The 15,109-nt window shown below is 41.6% G+C and overlaps 1 protein-coding gene across 7 annotated transcripts in view; it reads right to left on the bottom strand.

Moving 5' to 3' along the window:
* Positions 1-15,109, bottom strand: part of raly (RALY heterogeneous nuclear ribonucleoprotein) — a 172,073-nt gene that overhangs the window by 27,123 nt on the left and 129,841 nt on the right. For 5 of the 7 annotated variants that reach the window (XM_021568426.2, XM_021568427.2, XM_036949859.1 and 2 more), the window contains one exon: positions 14,188-14,304. In XM_021568426.2, the coding sequence (XP_021424101.1) occupies positions 14,188-14,304 (117 nt within the window). The remainder of the gene's footprint in view (positions 1-14,187; positions 14,305-15,109) is intronic. The other 2 variants (XM_036949860.1, XM_036949861.1) reach the window with 1 other exon arrangement.

The following is a 15,109-nucleotide window of genomic DNA, read 5'->3' as shown; positions in this document are numbered from 1 at the left end:
GTGTCCGGAGATGTGTACGCTGACTGTCTTCACGGTTCAATGATTCCCATGTCTAACGCCTTCTGGCTATTGGGATAAAATGTGGCAAGGTAAGCGATTGAGGATAAAATTAACAAACGTACAAAGAGGAAAAGACGTAGGAGGACTATCCGTACCAAACTTTAAATTGTATTTCCAGGCACTAGCATTTCGTCCCTTCCTACATTTTTAGACATAATTCTTCTGCCCCCTGGCGGAGTATAGAGAGAAATATGGTGTCTCCTATAGAGCCCCACAATGGAAGTGGCATAATACCCATGAAACATAGCGGTCAAACAGGGAAATGGTTCCAATCGTTTTTCCACAATCCATTTTAGTCATTTAGGCTGATTACCTTAGTGTTCTTGGGCACAGGGACTATGGTGGTCTGCTTGAAACATGTTGGTATTACAGACTCAGTCAGGGACAGATTGAAAATGTCAGTGAAGACATTTGCCAGTTGGTCAGCGCATGCTCGCAGTACACGTCCTGCTAATCTGTCTGGCCCTTTGGCTTTGTGAATGTTGACCTGTTTAAAGGTCTTACTCACTTCTGCTACAGAGAGCATGATCACACGGTCGTTCGGAACAACTGATGCTTTCATGCATGTTTCAATGTTTTTGCCTCGAAGCGAGCATATAAGTAATTTAGCTCATCTGGTAGGCTGGTGTCACTGGGCAGCTCCTGGCTGTAATAGTGTGCAAGCCCTGCCACATCCGACGAGCGTCGGAGCAAGTGTAGTACGATTCAATCTTAGTCCTGTATTGACACTTTACCCGTTTGATGGTTCGTCGGAGCGCATAGCGGGATTTCTTATAAGCTTCCGGGTTAGAGCCCCACTCCTTGAAAGTGTTAGCTCTACCCTTTAGCTCAGTGCGGATGTTGCCTGTAATCCATGTTGCCTGTAATCCATGGTTGGGGTATGTACGTATAGTCACGACGTCGTCGACACACTTATTGATGAAGCTAGTGACTGATTTGGTGTACTCCTCAATGCCATCGGAAGGATCCCGGAACATTTTCCAATCTGTGCTAGCAAAACAGTCCTGTAGCTTAACATCTGCTTCATCTGACCACTTTTTTATTGACCGAGTCACTGCTGCTTTTTGCTTGTAAGCAGGAATCAGGAGGATAGAATTATGGTCAGATTTGCCAAATGGAGGTCGAGGGATAGCTTTGTACGCGTCTCTGTATTGTGGAGTAAAGGTGGTCTAGATTATTTTTCTCTCTGGCTGCAAATTTAAAATACTGGTTAAATGTGGATACCTAAATCAGGTATCCACATTCCTTCATATGACGTGGGAGCGCCCTGCAGTTAATTGCTTCTGGTACAAAGTTACAAAATTAATTTAGAAGTGCATGATGTAAATACTCAATGCATTGCATCTACTATGTTAATTAGCGATGAGCGCCTTGAATCTGTCAGTTAAATCAGAGACAAATACTGCGCGCATGCTTTACTGATGCAAAAAATGATATTGGCTCTTAGATGGCAATTCCCCCACTCTCTCCCACTTTGCCAGTGGGTACAGTTACTTAGAAGTTATAACATTAGAATTATTGACAGAGAGAATTAATGGTTTTTGTCAAGAAACAATTGAGGCCTGGAATACACTTGGCTCTGTAAAGAATAATCTCAGCTAAAGCCCAACACATACAAATACAAAACCCCGAAATCCCAACAAATACAGTACCAGTCAAAAGTTTGGACAAACCTACTCATTCAAGGGTTTTTTCTTTATTTTTTTTTTACCATTTTCTACATTGTAGAATAATAGTGAAGACATCAACAGTAACCAAAAAAGTGTTCAACAAATCAAATGTTATATTTGAGATTCTTCAAAGTAGCCACCTTTGCCTTGATGACAGCTTTGCACACTCTTGGTATTCTCTGAACCAGCTTCACCTGGAATGCTTTTCCAACAGTCTTGAAGGAGTTCCCACATATGCTGAGCACTTGTTGGCTGCTTTTCCTTCACTCTGCGGTCCAACCCAAACCATCTCAATTGGTTTGAGGTCGGGTGTCCAAACTTTTGACTGGTACTGTACATTTGTAACCGGTGTGAAATGGCTAGCTAGTTAGCTGGGTGCGCGCTAATAGTGTTTAAATTGGTGATGTCACTTGCTCTGAGACCTTGAATTAGTTGGTTCCCTTGCCCTGCAAGGGCCGCGACTTTTGGAAGGCAATAAGTAACGATGCTTTGTGGGATGCAGTTGTTACACATATATACAAACAAAATGTATCTATAAATGTTTTACTTTATTTGATGTGGTATGGGAAGGGTTTTCTGGGGGGAGGGGGGTGGTTGGATGGAGAAATGTTAGATGGGTGGGGTTGGGGGAATTATACATTTACCCCCCCCCCCTTCCACCAAAGAAAATAAATACAGATTTTGTCACCAAAAAATATAAAACATTTTTGCCTGAGGATAACATTATTAGCACTATAGACACTAGAGCTGTAGCTATGAGAAAGTTAAGCCATTCTAGAAGACATGTGAGACAAGTTGATTTGAGGGAATCAGAATTTGGATTTATCCGAATCGTAACCATTTTTGTGTCTCATTTAGTGTCTGGGTGCCTTGCACATTTTGTTAACCACATGCCTTTTCAGTTCCCACACAAGACTTGCCCTTTGGGGCTAATTTTCTAGGTTGCACCTTAAACATGTCATGAGCCAAAGTTATAAAACCAGTAACACAGAGGACTTGTGCATAATTTTTTTTTGGTATGCTTTCACCACCGTTTTGCAATATGATTGAATGGGTCCCAAAAAGGCTCCATAGGTAAGTGTCTGCTCTCAATAGAGCACTTCAACTAGGTACTATTTGTTCAGTCACATCATTGACAAGTCTACTTGAAAACTAAAAGTACGGTACAGGCAGCAGAGTAACAACTGGCAAACATATATTTGATTAGTTAGAACATATAGGGCTCCGTAGAGTAGACCCCTAAACACCTGATCCATGATGAATTGTGTTTCACATCTATACGGTTTGACTTAAATATTTAGAAAGAGAATACTGATCCTGAACCTGTGGCTTAAGGCCACACCTGGTCAGAGACAGGGGAGCACTGAACTCCCCTGAACTGAATTGAATTTATTACCTGTGTGTGTGTGTGTGTGTTTGAGAGAGAGTGAGGAGCACAGCTGGCCCAGCCAATAGGGTCATAAACCCAGTATGAATTTGGTTGCGTCCCAAATTGCGTCCCATTTCCATAGGGCTCTGGTCAAAAGTGATGTGCTACATGGTGAATTGGGTGCCATTTGAGACACGTCTAGGACCTCGCTGACTCAGCACCATTACAGTGTTTGTGTAGACAGTGAATTAGGTGTCTGTGGAGGGTCAAACAACCTATAAGGTATATCACATTATAGGGAAAAGTATGTGGGGGCTGTTAGTAAAATAAAGTTCAATCTGTGACCAGGAAGTGGGAGAGAATTATCGTCTTTCGTCACACCAGAAGGATAGCCAATGGCTGATTGTGTAATTCTGCCACCTACTGGACAGTTTGGGCATGAGGGGAGGGAAGGAAACTATGCGAACTGTACACCAGTCCTGTTATAATAACACAACTTGAATGAGATTTAAAGTATCTGTCAACTGTTCCATATTTCTATGAATTATGACCTCAAATGAATTACAGTATGAATTAAATATATGTGCTTACCATTTTTTAAGTCAAGGATGTTAAATAAACAGCTTTTCTCTGTGACCCTGCTTGGCCTGTTAGGAAACAGTGGTTTGGGCATACACCAGACAAACAGACGATTTGCCAGACGTACATACACTTGGATATTCGAATTGGGCAGGCTGCCCGGGCCCAGCTGCATAACAAACTTCCCGGCAGGCTTGTCTTTTCCCAACTCTTACAAACCGCATAAGTTGTATAGGCTTTGTGCTGTTTGCTAACTACAGCTGTGGATTGCTTGGCTTGCTAGCCTGCTTGTGTGCAGTGTGTACTCTGAGCCCGTTTCTCCCCCAGTCTTCTTCTCCCCACATGAAAAAATGCTATAGTATACAGAGAATGCTATGGTGACACAGAGAAGAGCCTTCTCAGTTAAGTGACCCGTCTTGAAGCCTGACTGGTTAGGGTCAAGAAGATCGTTCTGAGAGCGAAAACAAAAAAAAGTTGATCAAAGACAACAGTGTTTTGGAAAGAAAAGAAAGAAGCGATATTGGTCTATAGTTTTTGACCTCAGATGAGTCGGGTGATGGTTTCTTATTTATTTTATTTTTTGCATTTTTACTCCCTTTTTCTCCCCAATTTCATGGTATCCAATTGTTGTAGTAGCTACTATCTTGTCTCATTGCTACAACTCCCGTACGGGCTCGGGAGAGACGAAGGCTGAATGTCATGCGTCCTCCGATACACAACCCAACCAGCCGTACTGCTTCTTAACACAGCATGCATCCAACCCGGAAGCCAGCCGCACCAATGTGTCAGAGGCTACACCGTGCACCTGGCCACCTTGGCTAGCGCGCACTGCGCCCGGCCCGCCACAGGAGTCGCTGGTGCGCGATGAGACAAGGAGATCCCTACCGACCAAGCCCTCCCTAACCCGGACGACGCTAGGCCAATTGTGCGTCGCCCCACGGACCTCCCGGTCGCGGCCGGTTACGACAGAGCCTGGGCGCGAACCCAGGGACTCTGATGGCACAGCTGGCGCAGCAGTACAGCGCCCTTAACCACTGCGCCACCCGGGAGGCCCGGGTGATGGTTTCTTGAGGAGGGCAGCGGCTCGGGCCATTTTGAAGTCAGAGATGATGCAGCCGGGGGGCATGGATGAGTTGATGAGGGATGTGAGAAGTTTTCCAGAGATGGTCTGGAGAAGGGAGGAGGGGATGGTGTCGAGCGGGTAGGTTGTCGGGCGGTCAGACCTCACTAGTCACAAGATGTCATTGAAGAGAGAGGTGAGAAAGAGGTCATGGCATAGGGTAGTTCTGTGTGAGTGAGACTAGTGGACTCAATAGGCTGAGTGAATGAGTAGCGGATGTCATCAACCTTCTTTTATTTTCAAAGTGGTTGACAAAGTCGTTCGCAGAGAGGGATTGGTGGAGGATTAAGGAAAGAGTTTCCTAGAAGTAGAAGCTTGACATTTTTGAGTGGTAGAAAGTGTCATTTGCAGCATATACAGAGGAAGAGAAGGTAGAGAGGAGGGAGTTAAAGGATGATAGGTCCTCCAGAAGTTAGTTTCCTCCATTTTTGCTGCCCGCAGCCCTGTTCTGTAAGCTCGCAATGAGTCACTCAGCCACAGTGCAGGAGGGGAGGGTTGAGCTGGCCGGGAGGAAAGGGGACAGTGTGAGTCATAGGGTGCGAAAAGGGGGGAGAGTAGGGTCAAAGAGGCAGAATCAGGAGACAGGAGGGAGAAGGATTTAGCAGAAGGGAGAGATTATAGGATAGAAGAGGAGAGAGTAGTGGGAGAAAGAGCGACGATTGGGACGGTGCATGACCATCTGTTTAGGGGTTGAGTGGTTAGGGTTGGAGGAAAGGGAGACAGAAAAGAAAACAAAGTAGTGACCAGAGACCTGGAGGGAGGTTGCAGAGAGATTAGGTGGCGAGCAGACTCTAAAGATGAGTTCAAGCGTATTGCCTGCTTTGGGAATTGGAGGGGATTGGGAAAGGGTAAGAGAGGCAAGGAGGGGAAAGAGTCAATTAATTGAAGGCAGACGTCGGGATGTTGAAGTCGCCAAGTATGAAGAGCGGGAGCCATCATTAGGAAATTAACTTATCAAGGTGTCAAGCTCATTGAGGAACTCTCCAAGAGCACCTGGTGGTCGATAGATGACAATAATGTTAAGATTGCGTGGACAAGTGACAGCATGGAATTAAAATGAGGAGATGGAGAAAAGAGAATCTCAATTTAGGAGAAATTAGTAGATGTGCCACCACCGCAACGACCAGATGGTCTCGGACTATGAGAGAAAACATAGTCAGATGACGAAAGAGCAGCTAGAGTAGCAGTGTTCTCTGGGGTGATCATGTCTCTGTCAGGGCCAAAAAATAAAGGGACTGAAGGGCAGTATGGGTTGAGATGAACATTCTTGACTGCAGATCGGCAGTTCCAAACGCTGCCAGGGACCCGGAATGTACAGTGCCTTGCGAAAGTATCCGGCCCCCTTGAAGTTTGCGACCTTTTTCCACATTTCAGGCTTCAAACATAAAGATATAAAACTGTATTTTTTTGTGAAGAATCCACAACAAGTGGGACACAATCGTGAAGTGGAACGACATTTATTGGATATTTCAAACTTTTTTAACAAATCAAAAATGGAAAAATTGGGCGTGCAAAATTATTCAGCCCCTTTACTTTCAGTGCAGCAAACTCTCTCCAGAAGTTCAGTGAGGATCTCTGAATGATCCAATGTTGACCTAAATGACTAATGATGATAAATACAATCCACCTGTGTGTAATCAAGTCTCCGTATAAATGCACCTGCACTGTGATAGTCTCAGAGGTCCGTTAAAAGCGCAGAGAGCATCATGAAGAACAAGGAACACACCAGGCAGGTCCGAGATACTGTTGTGAAGAAGTTTAAAGCCGGATTTGGATACAAAAAGATTTCCCAAGCTTTAAACATCCCAAGGAGCACTGTGCAAACGATAATATTGAAATGGAAGGAGTATCAGACCACTGCAAATCTACCAAGACCTGGCCGTCCCTCTAAACTTTCAGCTCATACAAGGAGAAGACTGATCAGCGATGCAGCCAAGAGGCCCATGATCACTCTGGATGAACTGCAGAGATCTCTGCAGAGATCTATGGACTCTGTCCATAGGACAACAATCAGTCGTATATTGCACAAATCTGGCCTTTATGGAAGAGTGGCAAGAAGAAAGCCATTTCTTAAAGATATCCATAAAAAGTGTAGTTTAAAGTTTGCCACAAGCCACCTGGGAGACACACCAAACATGTGGAAGAAGGTGCTCTGGTCAGATGAAACCAAAATTGAACTTTTTGGCAACAATGCAAAACGTTATGTTTGGCGTAAAAGCAACACAGCTCATCACCCTGAACACACCATCCCCACTGTCAAACATGGTGGTGGCAGCATCATGGTTTGGGCCTGCTTTTCTTCAGCAGGGACAGGGAAGATGGTTAAAATTGATGGGAAGATGGATGGAGCCAAATACAGGACCATTCTGGAAGAAAACCTGATGGAGTCTGCAAAAGACCTGAGACTGGGACGGAGATTTGTCTTCCAACAAGACAATGATCCAAAACATAAAGCAAAATCTACAATGGAATGGTTAAAAAATAAACATATCCAGGTGTTAGAATGGCCAAGTCAAAGTCCAGATCTGAATCCAATCGAGAATCTGTGGAAAGAACTAAAAACTGCTGTTCACAAATGCTCTCCATCCAACCTCACTGAGCTCGAGCTGTTTTGCAAGGAGGAATGGGAAAAAATGTCAGTCTCTCGATGTGCAAAACTGATAGAGACATACCCCAAGCGACTTACAGCTGTAATCGCAGCAAAAGGTGGCGCTACAAAGTATTAATTTAAGGGGGCTGAATAATTTTGCACGCCCAATTTTTCAGTTTTTGATTTGTTATAAATATCCAATAAATGTCGTTCCACTTCATGATTGTGTCCCACTTGTTGTTGATTCTTCACAAAAAAAAATACAGTTTTATATCTTTATGTTTGAAGCCTGAAATGTGGCAAAGGTTGCAAAGTTCAAGGGGGCCGAATACTTTCGCAATGCACTGTAGTATTGACAGTTAACTATAGTATAAATACTGTTTTAAAAGAAAACAGTAGCATATATTATAGTAATTCATGTAGTGTAGTGGGGGATTGTATTATGCTGTAGTATTTACTGTAGTGTTTTGTGGACTGTAATATACTGTAGTATTTAGTGTAGGGATTTTGTGGACATTACTATAATATTTAATATAGTGTTTTTATTTTATTATCTTTGACATAGAAGTGAAGGCTTTCTCCTTGAGGAAACCTACTGAAGAAATAGTGAAAATTATGAAAATACCCTTTTAGTGTAAGAGCTGTTTGAAAAGACCACCTGACATTTCAGCCTGTTTTGGTGGGATGGTGTTTTGGCCTTCCTGGTGAGCACACCAGGCGGTAAATTAGTTAATAAGAAAGACAGTTAAAACCTATCTGCTAATAACAGCTAGTGTTCTGCTTTCCCCCCAACTCAGACTACTCCCAGACAGTCCAAATTAAATTCTTGCTTGTGAAAAATTGCTCTTTGCTAACAAGCAATTTTTGCCTGTTTTTTTCTTCCATTTTAATTGAAAACAATCACAGTAAGGTACTTCATTGTTACCTAGAAATTATGATATTGAAATAAAAATGGCTAAAATGGACCTTTAAAATTTCTGAATGCACTATTATACTAATTGAGATTATTTATTAATTCATCTGATTTGCTTGGCTGCAAATCTAAAAGTTTATTTTAGGCCTATTTTGTGGTTAATTAAACTGTATTGAACTGTACTTAAACTTGGCTGTGAAGACATAACATTTTCCGTGTTGGGAGTTTCTCTCTACCCTACTTTCTCTGTCCTCTAAAGGCATTTTCACCAGAGGTTGGAACCTAAATAAATGTTCCAATCGTTTCGTTCTGAACAGAACCATTGTTTTTTTCGTTCGTTCCACTGTACTGACCAGCAAAATAAAGTTTTGAACCGGTTCAAAAGTAACGCTTTATATCATTACTTTCTGTAAAATTTTTTTGCTGAGCAGCACCAGAATTAAAATAAAGACATGTCTTACCTTTTTGTAGGTAATAAATCCAATGTGAAACATGATAACTATAGTATCCTTAACTTGTAATGAAAAGGTTAATCCATTCTCCTCTAATTAAAAATCTCTCTCCCTAATTTCTGAATCATGCTTGTAAAGTCAGTAGGCTACTTACTAGACTATGCTTTCGAGGGGGAGCGGTGTTGCCTACACATGCACACACTAGCCGGTAGGCCTATTGCCTGAAAAAAAAAAAGTAAGATTGTAGCTAGCCACATTTTCCTGGAGAGGCTGTCTATCATAGCCAACTCCCCAAATTCTCACTTCAGCACCATTCTCACACTCCTTGTGCACGTGTGTGTGTGAGAGAGAGAGAGCTTGGCCCAGGCTACTGTTGAATGCGAACACGGAGGCCTTTTTCATGGAAGAGAAAAAAAAAAAATATGCCTACAGTGAAAAGGCTACAAGAGGAATGTCCTCTGCGTGGAAATGTTTAATATTGTAGTGGACTAAGATGAGAATAACATTGGCAGGGGCAGGTTACTTTTATTGATTTCCGTATTTATAATAATTTGTGTTATTATTTTTGAAGCCTATTGATGAATGAAAACCAGTTCTTTAAGTATACAAATTAAATTCCAACTGTAAATGGATTTACTTACTTTTGCTAATTAAGGTGTGGCTATTAAGCTTTACCTACTGCAGGCCTGTGATATGAAGGCAGTGTGCACCAGCTCTCCAACTGACTATGGCATTTGAACTTGAGGTGAGGAAGAATGTTTTCGGCCTTCCAGAGTTACTCCTATAATCTAACAATAATGCTTATCTTAAAAAAATATATTCTGATGCAAAATGAACAAATGAACCTCCTTCTGTACACCTTTATCTGTATAGCAGACACAGTACCTACAGTGGGGAGGACAAGTATTTGATAACCTGCAAAATCGGCAGTGTTTCCTACTTACAATGCATGTAGAGGTCTAATTTTTACCATAGGTACACTTCAACTGTGAGAGACGGAATCTAAAATAATCCAGAAAAATCACATTGTATGATTTTTAAGTAATTCATTTGCATTTTATTGCATGACTTAAGTATTTGATAACCTACCAACTAGTAAGAATTCCAGCTCTCACAGACCTGTTAGTTTTTCTTTAAGAAGCGCTGTAACGGCAGATTTCCTCCTCTTCGTCTGAAGAGGGATCGGACCAAAAAGTGTAGCAGGGATCGGACCAAAACGCAGCGTGGTAAGTGTCCATATCGTTTATTATAAAACATAAACTGAACACTAAGAAATACAAAACAATAAATGTGACCATGAACGAAACAGTACCTTGTGGTGACAAACACAGACACAGAAACATACACCCACAAACCAACAGTGAAACCCAGGCTACCTAAATATGGTTCCCAATCAGAGACAACGACTAACACCTGCCTCTGATTGAGAACCATATCAGGCCAAACAGACAAACTAGACATCCAACATAGAATGCCCACTCAGATCACACCCTGACCAAACAAAACATATAAACATACAAAGCAAACTATGGTCAGGGCGTGACAAGCCCTCCTGTTCTCCACTCATTACCTGTATTAACTGCACCTGTTTGAACTCGTTACCTGTATAAAAGACACCTGTCCACACAGTCAATCGAACAGACTCCAACCTCTCCACAATGGCCAAGACCAGAGCGCTGTGTAAGGACATCAGGGATAAAATTGTAGACCTGCACAAGGCTGGGATGGGCTACAGGACAATAGGCAAGCAGCTTGGTGAGAAGGCAACAACTGTTGGCGCAATTATTAGAAAATGGAAGAAGTTCAAGATGACGGTCAATCACCCTCGGTCTGGGGCTCCATGCAAGATCTCACCTCGTGGGGCATCAATGATCATGAGGAAGGTGAGGGATCAGCCCAGAATTACACGGCAGGACCTGGTCAATGGCCTGAAGAGAGCCGGGACCACAGGCTCAAAGAAAACCATTAGTAACACACTACGCCGTCATAGATTAAAATCCTGCAGCGCACGCAAGGTCCCCCTGCTCAAGCCAGTGCATGTCCAGGCCCGTCTGAAGTTTGCCAATGACCATCTGGATGATCCAGAGGAGGAATGGGAGAAGATCATGTGGTCTGATGAGACAAAAATAGAGCTTTTTGGTATAAACTCCACTCGCCATGTTTGGAGGAAGAAGAAGGATGAATACAACCCCAAGAACACCATCCCAACTGTGAAGCATGGAGGTGGAAACATCATTCTTTGGGGATGCTTTTCTGTAAAGGGGACAGGACGACTGCACTGTATTGAGGTGAGGATGGATGGATGGGGCCATGTATCGCGAGATCTTGGCCAACAACCTCCTTCCCTCAGTAAGAGCATTGAAGATGGGTCGTGGCTGGGTCTTCCAGCATGACAACGACCCGAAACACACAGCCAGGGCAACTAAGGAGTGGCTCCGTAAGAAGCATCTCAAGGTCCTGGAGTGGCCTAGCCAGTCTCCAGACCTGAACCCAATAGAAAATCTTTGGAGGGAGCTGAAAGTCAGTATTGCCCAGCGACAGCCCCGTAATCTGAAGGATCTGGAGAAGGTCTGTATGGAGGAGTGGGCCAAAATCCCTGCTGCAGTGTGTGCAAACCTGGTCAAGAACTACAAGAAACGTACGATCTCTGTAATTGCAAACAAAGGTTTCTGTACCAAATATTAAATTCTGCTTTTCTGATGTATCAAATACTTATGTCATGCAAATTAATTACTTAAAAATCATACAATGTGATTTTCTGGATTTTTGTTTTAGATTGTGATAAAAATTACAGACCTCTACATGCTTTGTAAGTAGGAAAACCTGCAAAATCGGCAGTGTTTCAAATATTTGTTCTCCCCACTGTATCTGACATAGAAATGCATGTCGGTTTCATTTCTCTGAAGAAAATTTTAGGCCTAGCCCCAGAAAGTATTCACACCCCATTGACTTATTCCACATTTTGTTCAAGCCTGAATTGAAAATGTATTAATTTGAGATCTTTGGTCACTGGCCTTCACACAATAGCCCATAATGTCAAATTGGCATTGTGCTTTTCAGATTTCTTACACATTAATAAAAAATGAAAAGCTGAAACGTCTTGAGTAAATAAGTATTCAACCCCTTTGTTATGGCAAGCCTAAATAGGTTCAGGAGTAAATATTTGCGTAACAAGCCACATAATAAGTTGTATGGACTCATTTTGTGCAATTATAGTGTTTACCATGATTTTTGAATGACTACCTCATCTCTGTACCCCACACGTACTATTATCGGAAGGTCCCTCAGTTGAGCAGTACATTTCAAAATCAGATTCAACCACAGAGACCAGGGAGTTTTCCAAAGCCTTGCTGAGGAGGGCACCTATTGGTAGAAGGGTAAAAATAAAAAAGCAGACATTGAATATCCCATTTAACAATGTTGAAGTTATTAATTATACTTTGGATGGTGTATCAATACACCCAGTCACTAAAGATACAGTGGTCCTTCCTAACTCAGTTGAAGTTAAGTTACAGTTACAGAGTTTAATGACTGTGATAGGAGAAAATTGAGGATGGATCAACAACATTGTAGTTACTCCACAATACTAACCTAATTGAAAGAGTGAAAAGAAGGAAACAGAATAAAAATATTCCAAAACATGCATCCTGTTTGCATCAAAGTAATACTGCAAAAGAACGTGGCAAAGCAATTATATTTTTGTCCTGAATACAAAAGTGTTATGTTTTAGGCAAATCCAACACAACACATTACTGAGTACCACTTCATATTTTCAAGCATAGTGGTGTGTGCATCATGTTATGGGTATGCTTGTAAACATTAAGGACTGGGGAGGTTTTCAGGATAAAAGAAAGAAACAGAATGGCACTAAGTACAGGCAAAATACTGGAGAAAAACCTGGTTCTGTCTGCTTTCCATCAGAAACTGAGAGATTCATTCACCTTTCAGCAGGACAATAACCAAAAATAGAAGGCCAAATCTACACTGGAGTTGATTACTAAGAAAACTGTGAATGTTCTGTTCACGTTCTGACCTTTATTTCCTTTGTTTTGTCTTTATGTAGTATGGTCAGGGCGTGAGTTGGGGTGGGCAGTCTATGTTTTGTGTTTCTATGTTTTTCTATTTCTGTGTTCGGCCTAGTATGGTTCTCAATCAGAGGCAGGTGTCGTTAGTTGTCTCTGATTGAGAATCATACTTAGGTAGCCTGGGTTTCGCTGTTGGTTTGTGGGTGTTTGTGGCCACACGGTACTGGTTTGGTCACGGTTATTGTTTTGTATTTTAGTGTTCAGTTTGTCTTTAAAATAAACATCAAGAACGCTTACCACGCCACATCTTGGTCCGATCCTTACTCTGCCGTTACAGTTCTTGAGTGGCCGAGTTACTGTTTTGACTTAAATCTACTTGAAAATCTATGGCAAGACCTGAAAATGGTTGTCTAGCAATGATCAACAACCATTTAAACAGAGCTTGAAACATTTTGAAAAGAATAGTGGGCAAATGTTGCACAATCCAGGTGTAGAAAGCCATTAGACTTACCCAGAAAGACTCACAGAGGTAATCACTGCCAAATGTGCTCTACAAAGTATTGATATTTCTGTATTTAATTTTCAATAAATTTGTAAACATTTTGTAAACATTTCTAAACATTTCTAAAGATATGTCTTCACTTTGTCATTATGGGGTATTGTGTGTAGATGGATGAGAAAAATATTTAATACATTCTGAATTCAGGCTGTATACTTTCTGAAGGCACTGTAAATATATATTTTTAATATTATAGCCTATCGGCCTATGCATGCAGTGCAGTGCCCTGTTGCATTTAGTGATAAAATCTCCGACAGCTACACTGTGAGGTGGACAATCATTGTTTTGGGAAAGTAAAAAATAAATACAGATTGGCTATAACGTTTAGCATATGCTACACATCGAAACCCAATTAACAGTTACAAAAATATTTATAGGCTGTAAGGGCAATTAAATTTGGCTCATTTGGCCGATATCCCTTGATGGCGCTGAACGCATATGTCCGTAAAATTGTTCAAATGTCCAATACATTTTCATCTTTCTAGTAACGTTGTCTGGTGACATTTTTTCCTGACGGAAACCCTGGCATATATTTTCTGGCAGGCAGACACTGGAATATGTTTCTGAGTGACAGAGTGAGGGCTTTTTGTGGGACTGGAAAATGCCGGTAACATAAAATAACATTTTTAACCAGTTCTCATGCTTTCAAAATAACGGTTCGGTTCTGGAACATTATAGATCACTTTCGTTTGTGGTTCTGATTTTGTTGCCTGAACCGGTTTCAACCCCTGGTTTTTACACAGACATTTGCGGCCCTTGGTTGACTCCACCTGATAGAGAAAGAGTACTCTGTAGAGGTGTGCGCTGTAGAGTTGTATTTTTCTTGTGGCCTGATGAAGATGGAACTCACCAGCAGCGATGTGTTTGTCCTCTGTGATCCTTTCCAGTCGGCCGAGCAGCGCATCAATGTTGAACTTGATCTGAGTCAGCTCTGATTTGATATCCTGTAGCTCGTTGGAGTTCACTGCTGAGCCACCCATAACAGAAAACACCAGAGAGAGAGACAGAGCGAGAGAGAGCAAGGGACAGCAGAGAAGAGTGTTTAAGTTTAAAGGTCCAATGCAGCTATTTTCATCTCAATATTAAATCATCTCTGGGTAACAATGAAGTTCCTTACTGTGATTATTTTCAATTAAAATGGTCAAAAAGAAACAAAAAATAGCTTCTAAATAAAGAACAATTTCTCAAGCAATAATTTTTGCTAAGACTGTCTGGGAGTGGTCTGAGTGAGGAGGGGAAAACTGAAAACAAGCTGTTATTGGCAGAGAGGTTTGGATCTCTTTCTTATTAATCTATTCACTAATTTACCAAATGGGGATGTCACCAGGCAGGCCAAAACTCCATCCCACCAAAACAGCCTGAAATTTCAGGCGGCCTTTTCAAACAGCTCTTTTACTAAAAGGGCATTAACATCATTATCACAATTTCATAGTGTTATTCCAACCTCAAAAAAAATAATGTTTTTGATGGCACTGGGCCTTTAAAAGACATTCACTCTGACATTCATTGCAACGTAATAGCATGTGAATCAAGAGAAGATTGCTGTATATATGGTAACAACACTGCAAAAGGTTATTACTCAAGACAATAACAATTATTTCTCCCGACAAAATTAAATCCATTATTTAACCTTAGAATTGACTGTTTTAAAGCAAATATAACATTATTCTAGATGAAAAGAGCTGGCTTTAGAGTTGTTCATGTTCAACCCAGCCAATTCAGGTCAAAGCTTTGTCTCGAAGACGTCTCAAACTTTATTGGATAAATTGTAT

This window comes from Oncorhynchus mykiss, chromosome 17 (genome assembly GCF_013265735.2).
Source record: "Oncorhynchus mykiss isolate Arlee chromosome 17, USDA_OmykA_1.1, whole genome shotgun sequence".
Classification (NCBI taxonomy): Eukaryota; Metazoa; Chordata; class Actinopteri; order Salmoniformes; family Salmonidae; genus Oncorhynchus; species Oncorhynchus mykiss.
The sequence above is the reverse complement of the archived record's forward strand: the minus strand, read 5'-3'. Positions and strand labels throughout refer to the sequence as shown.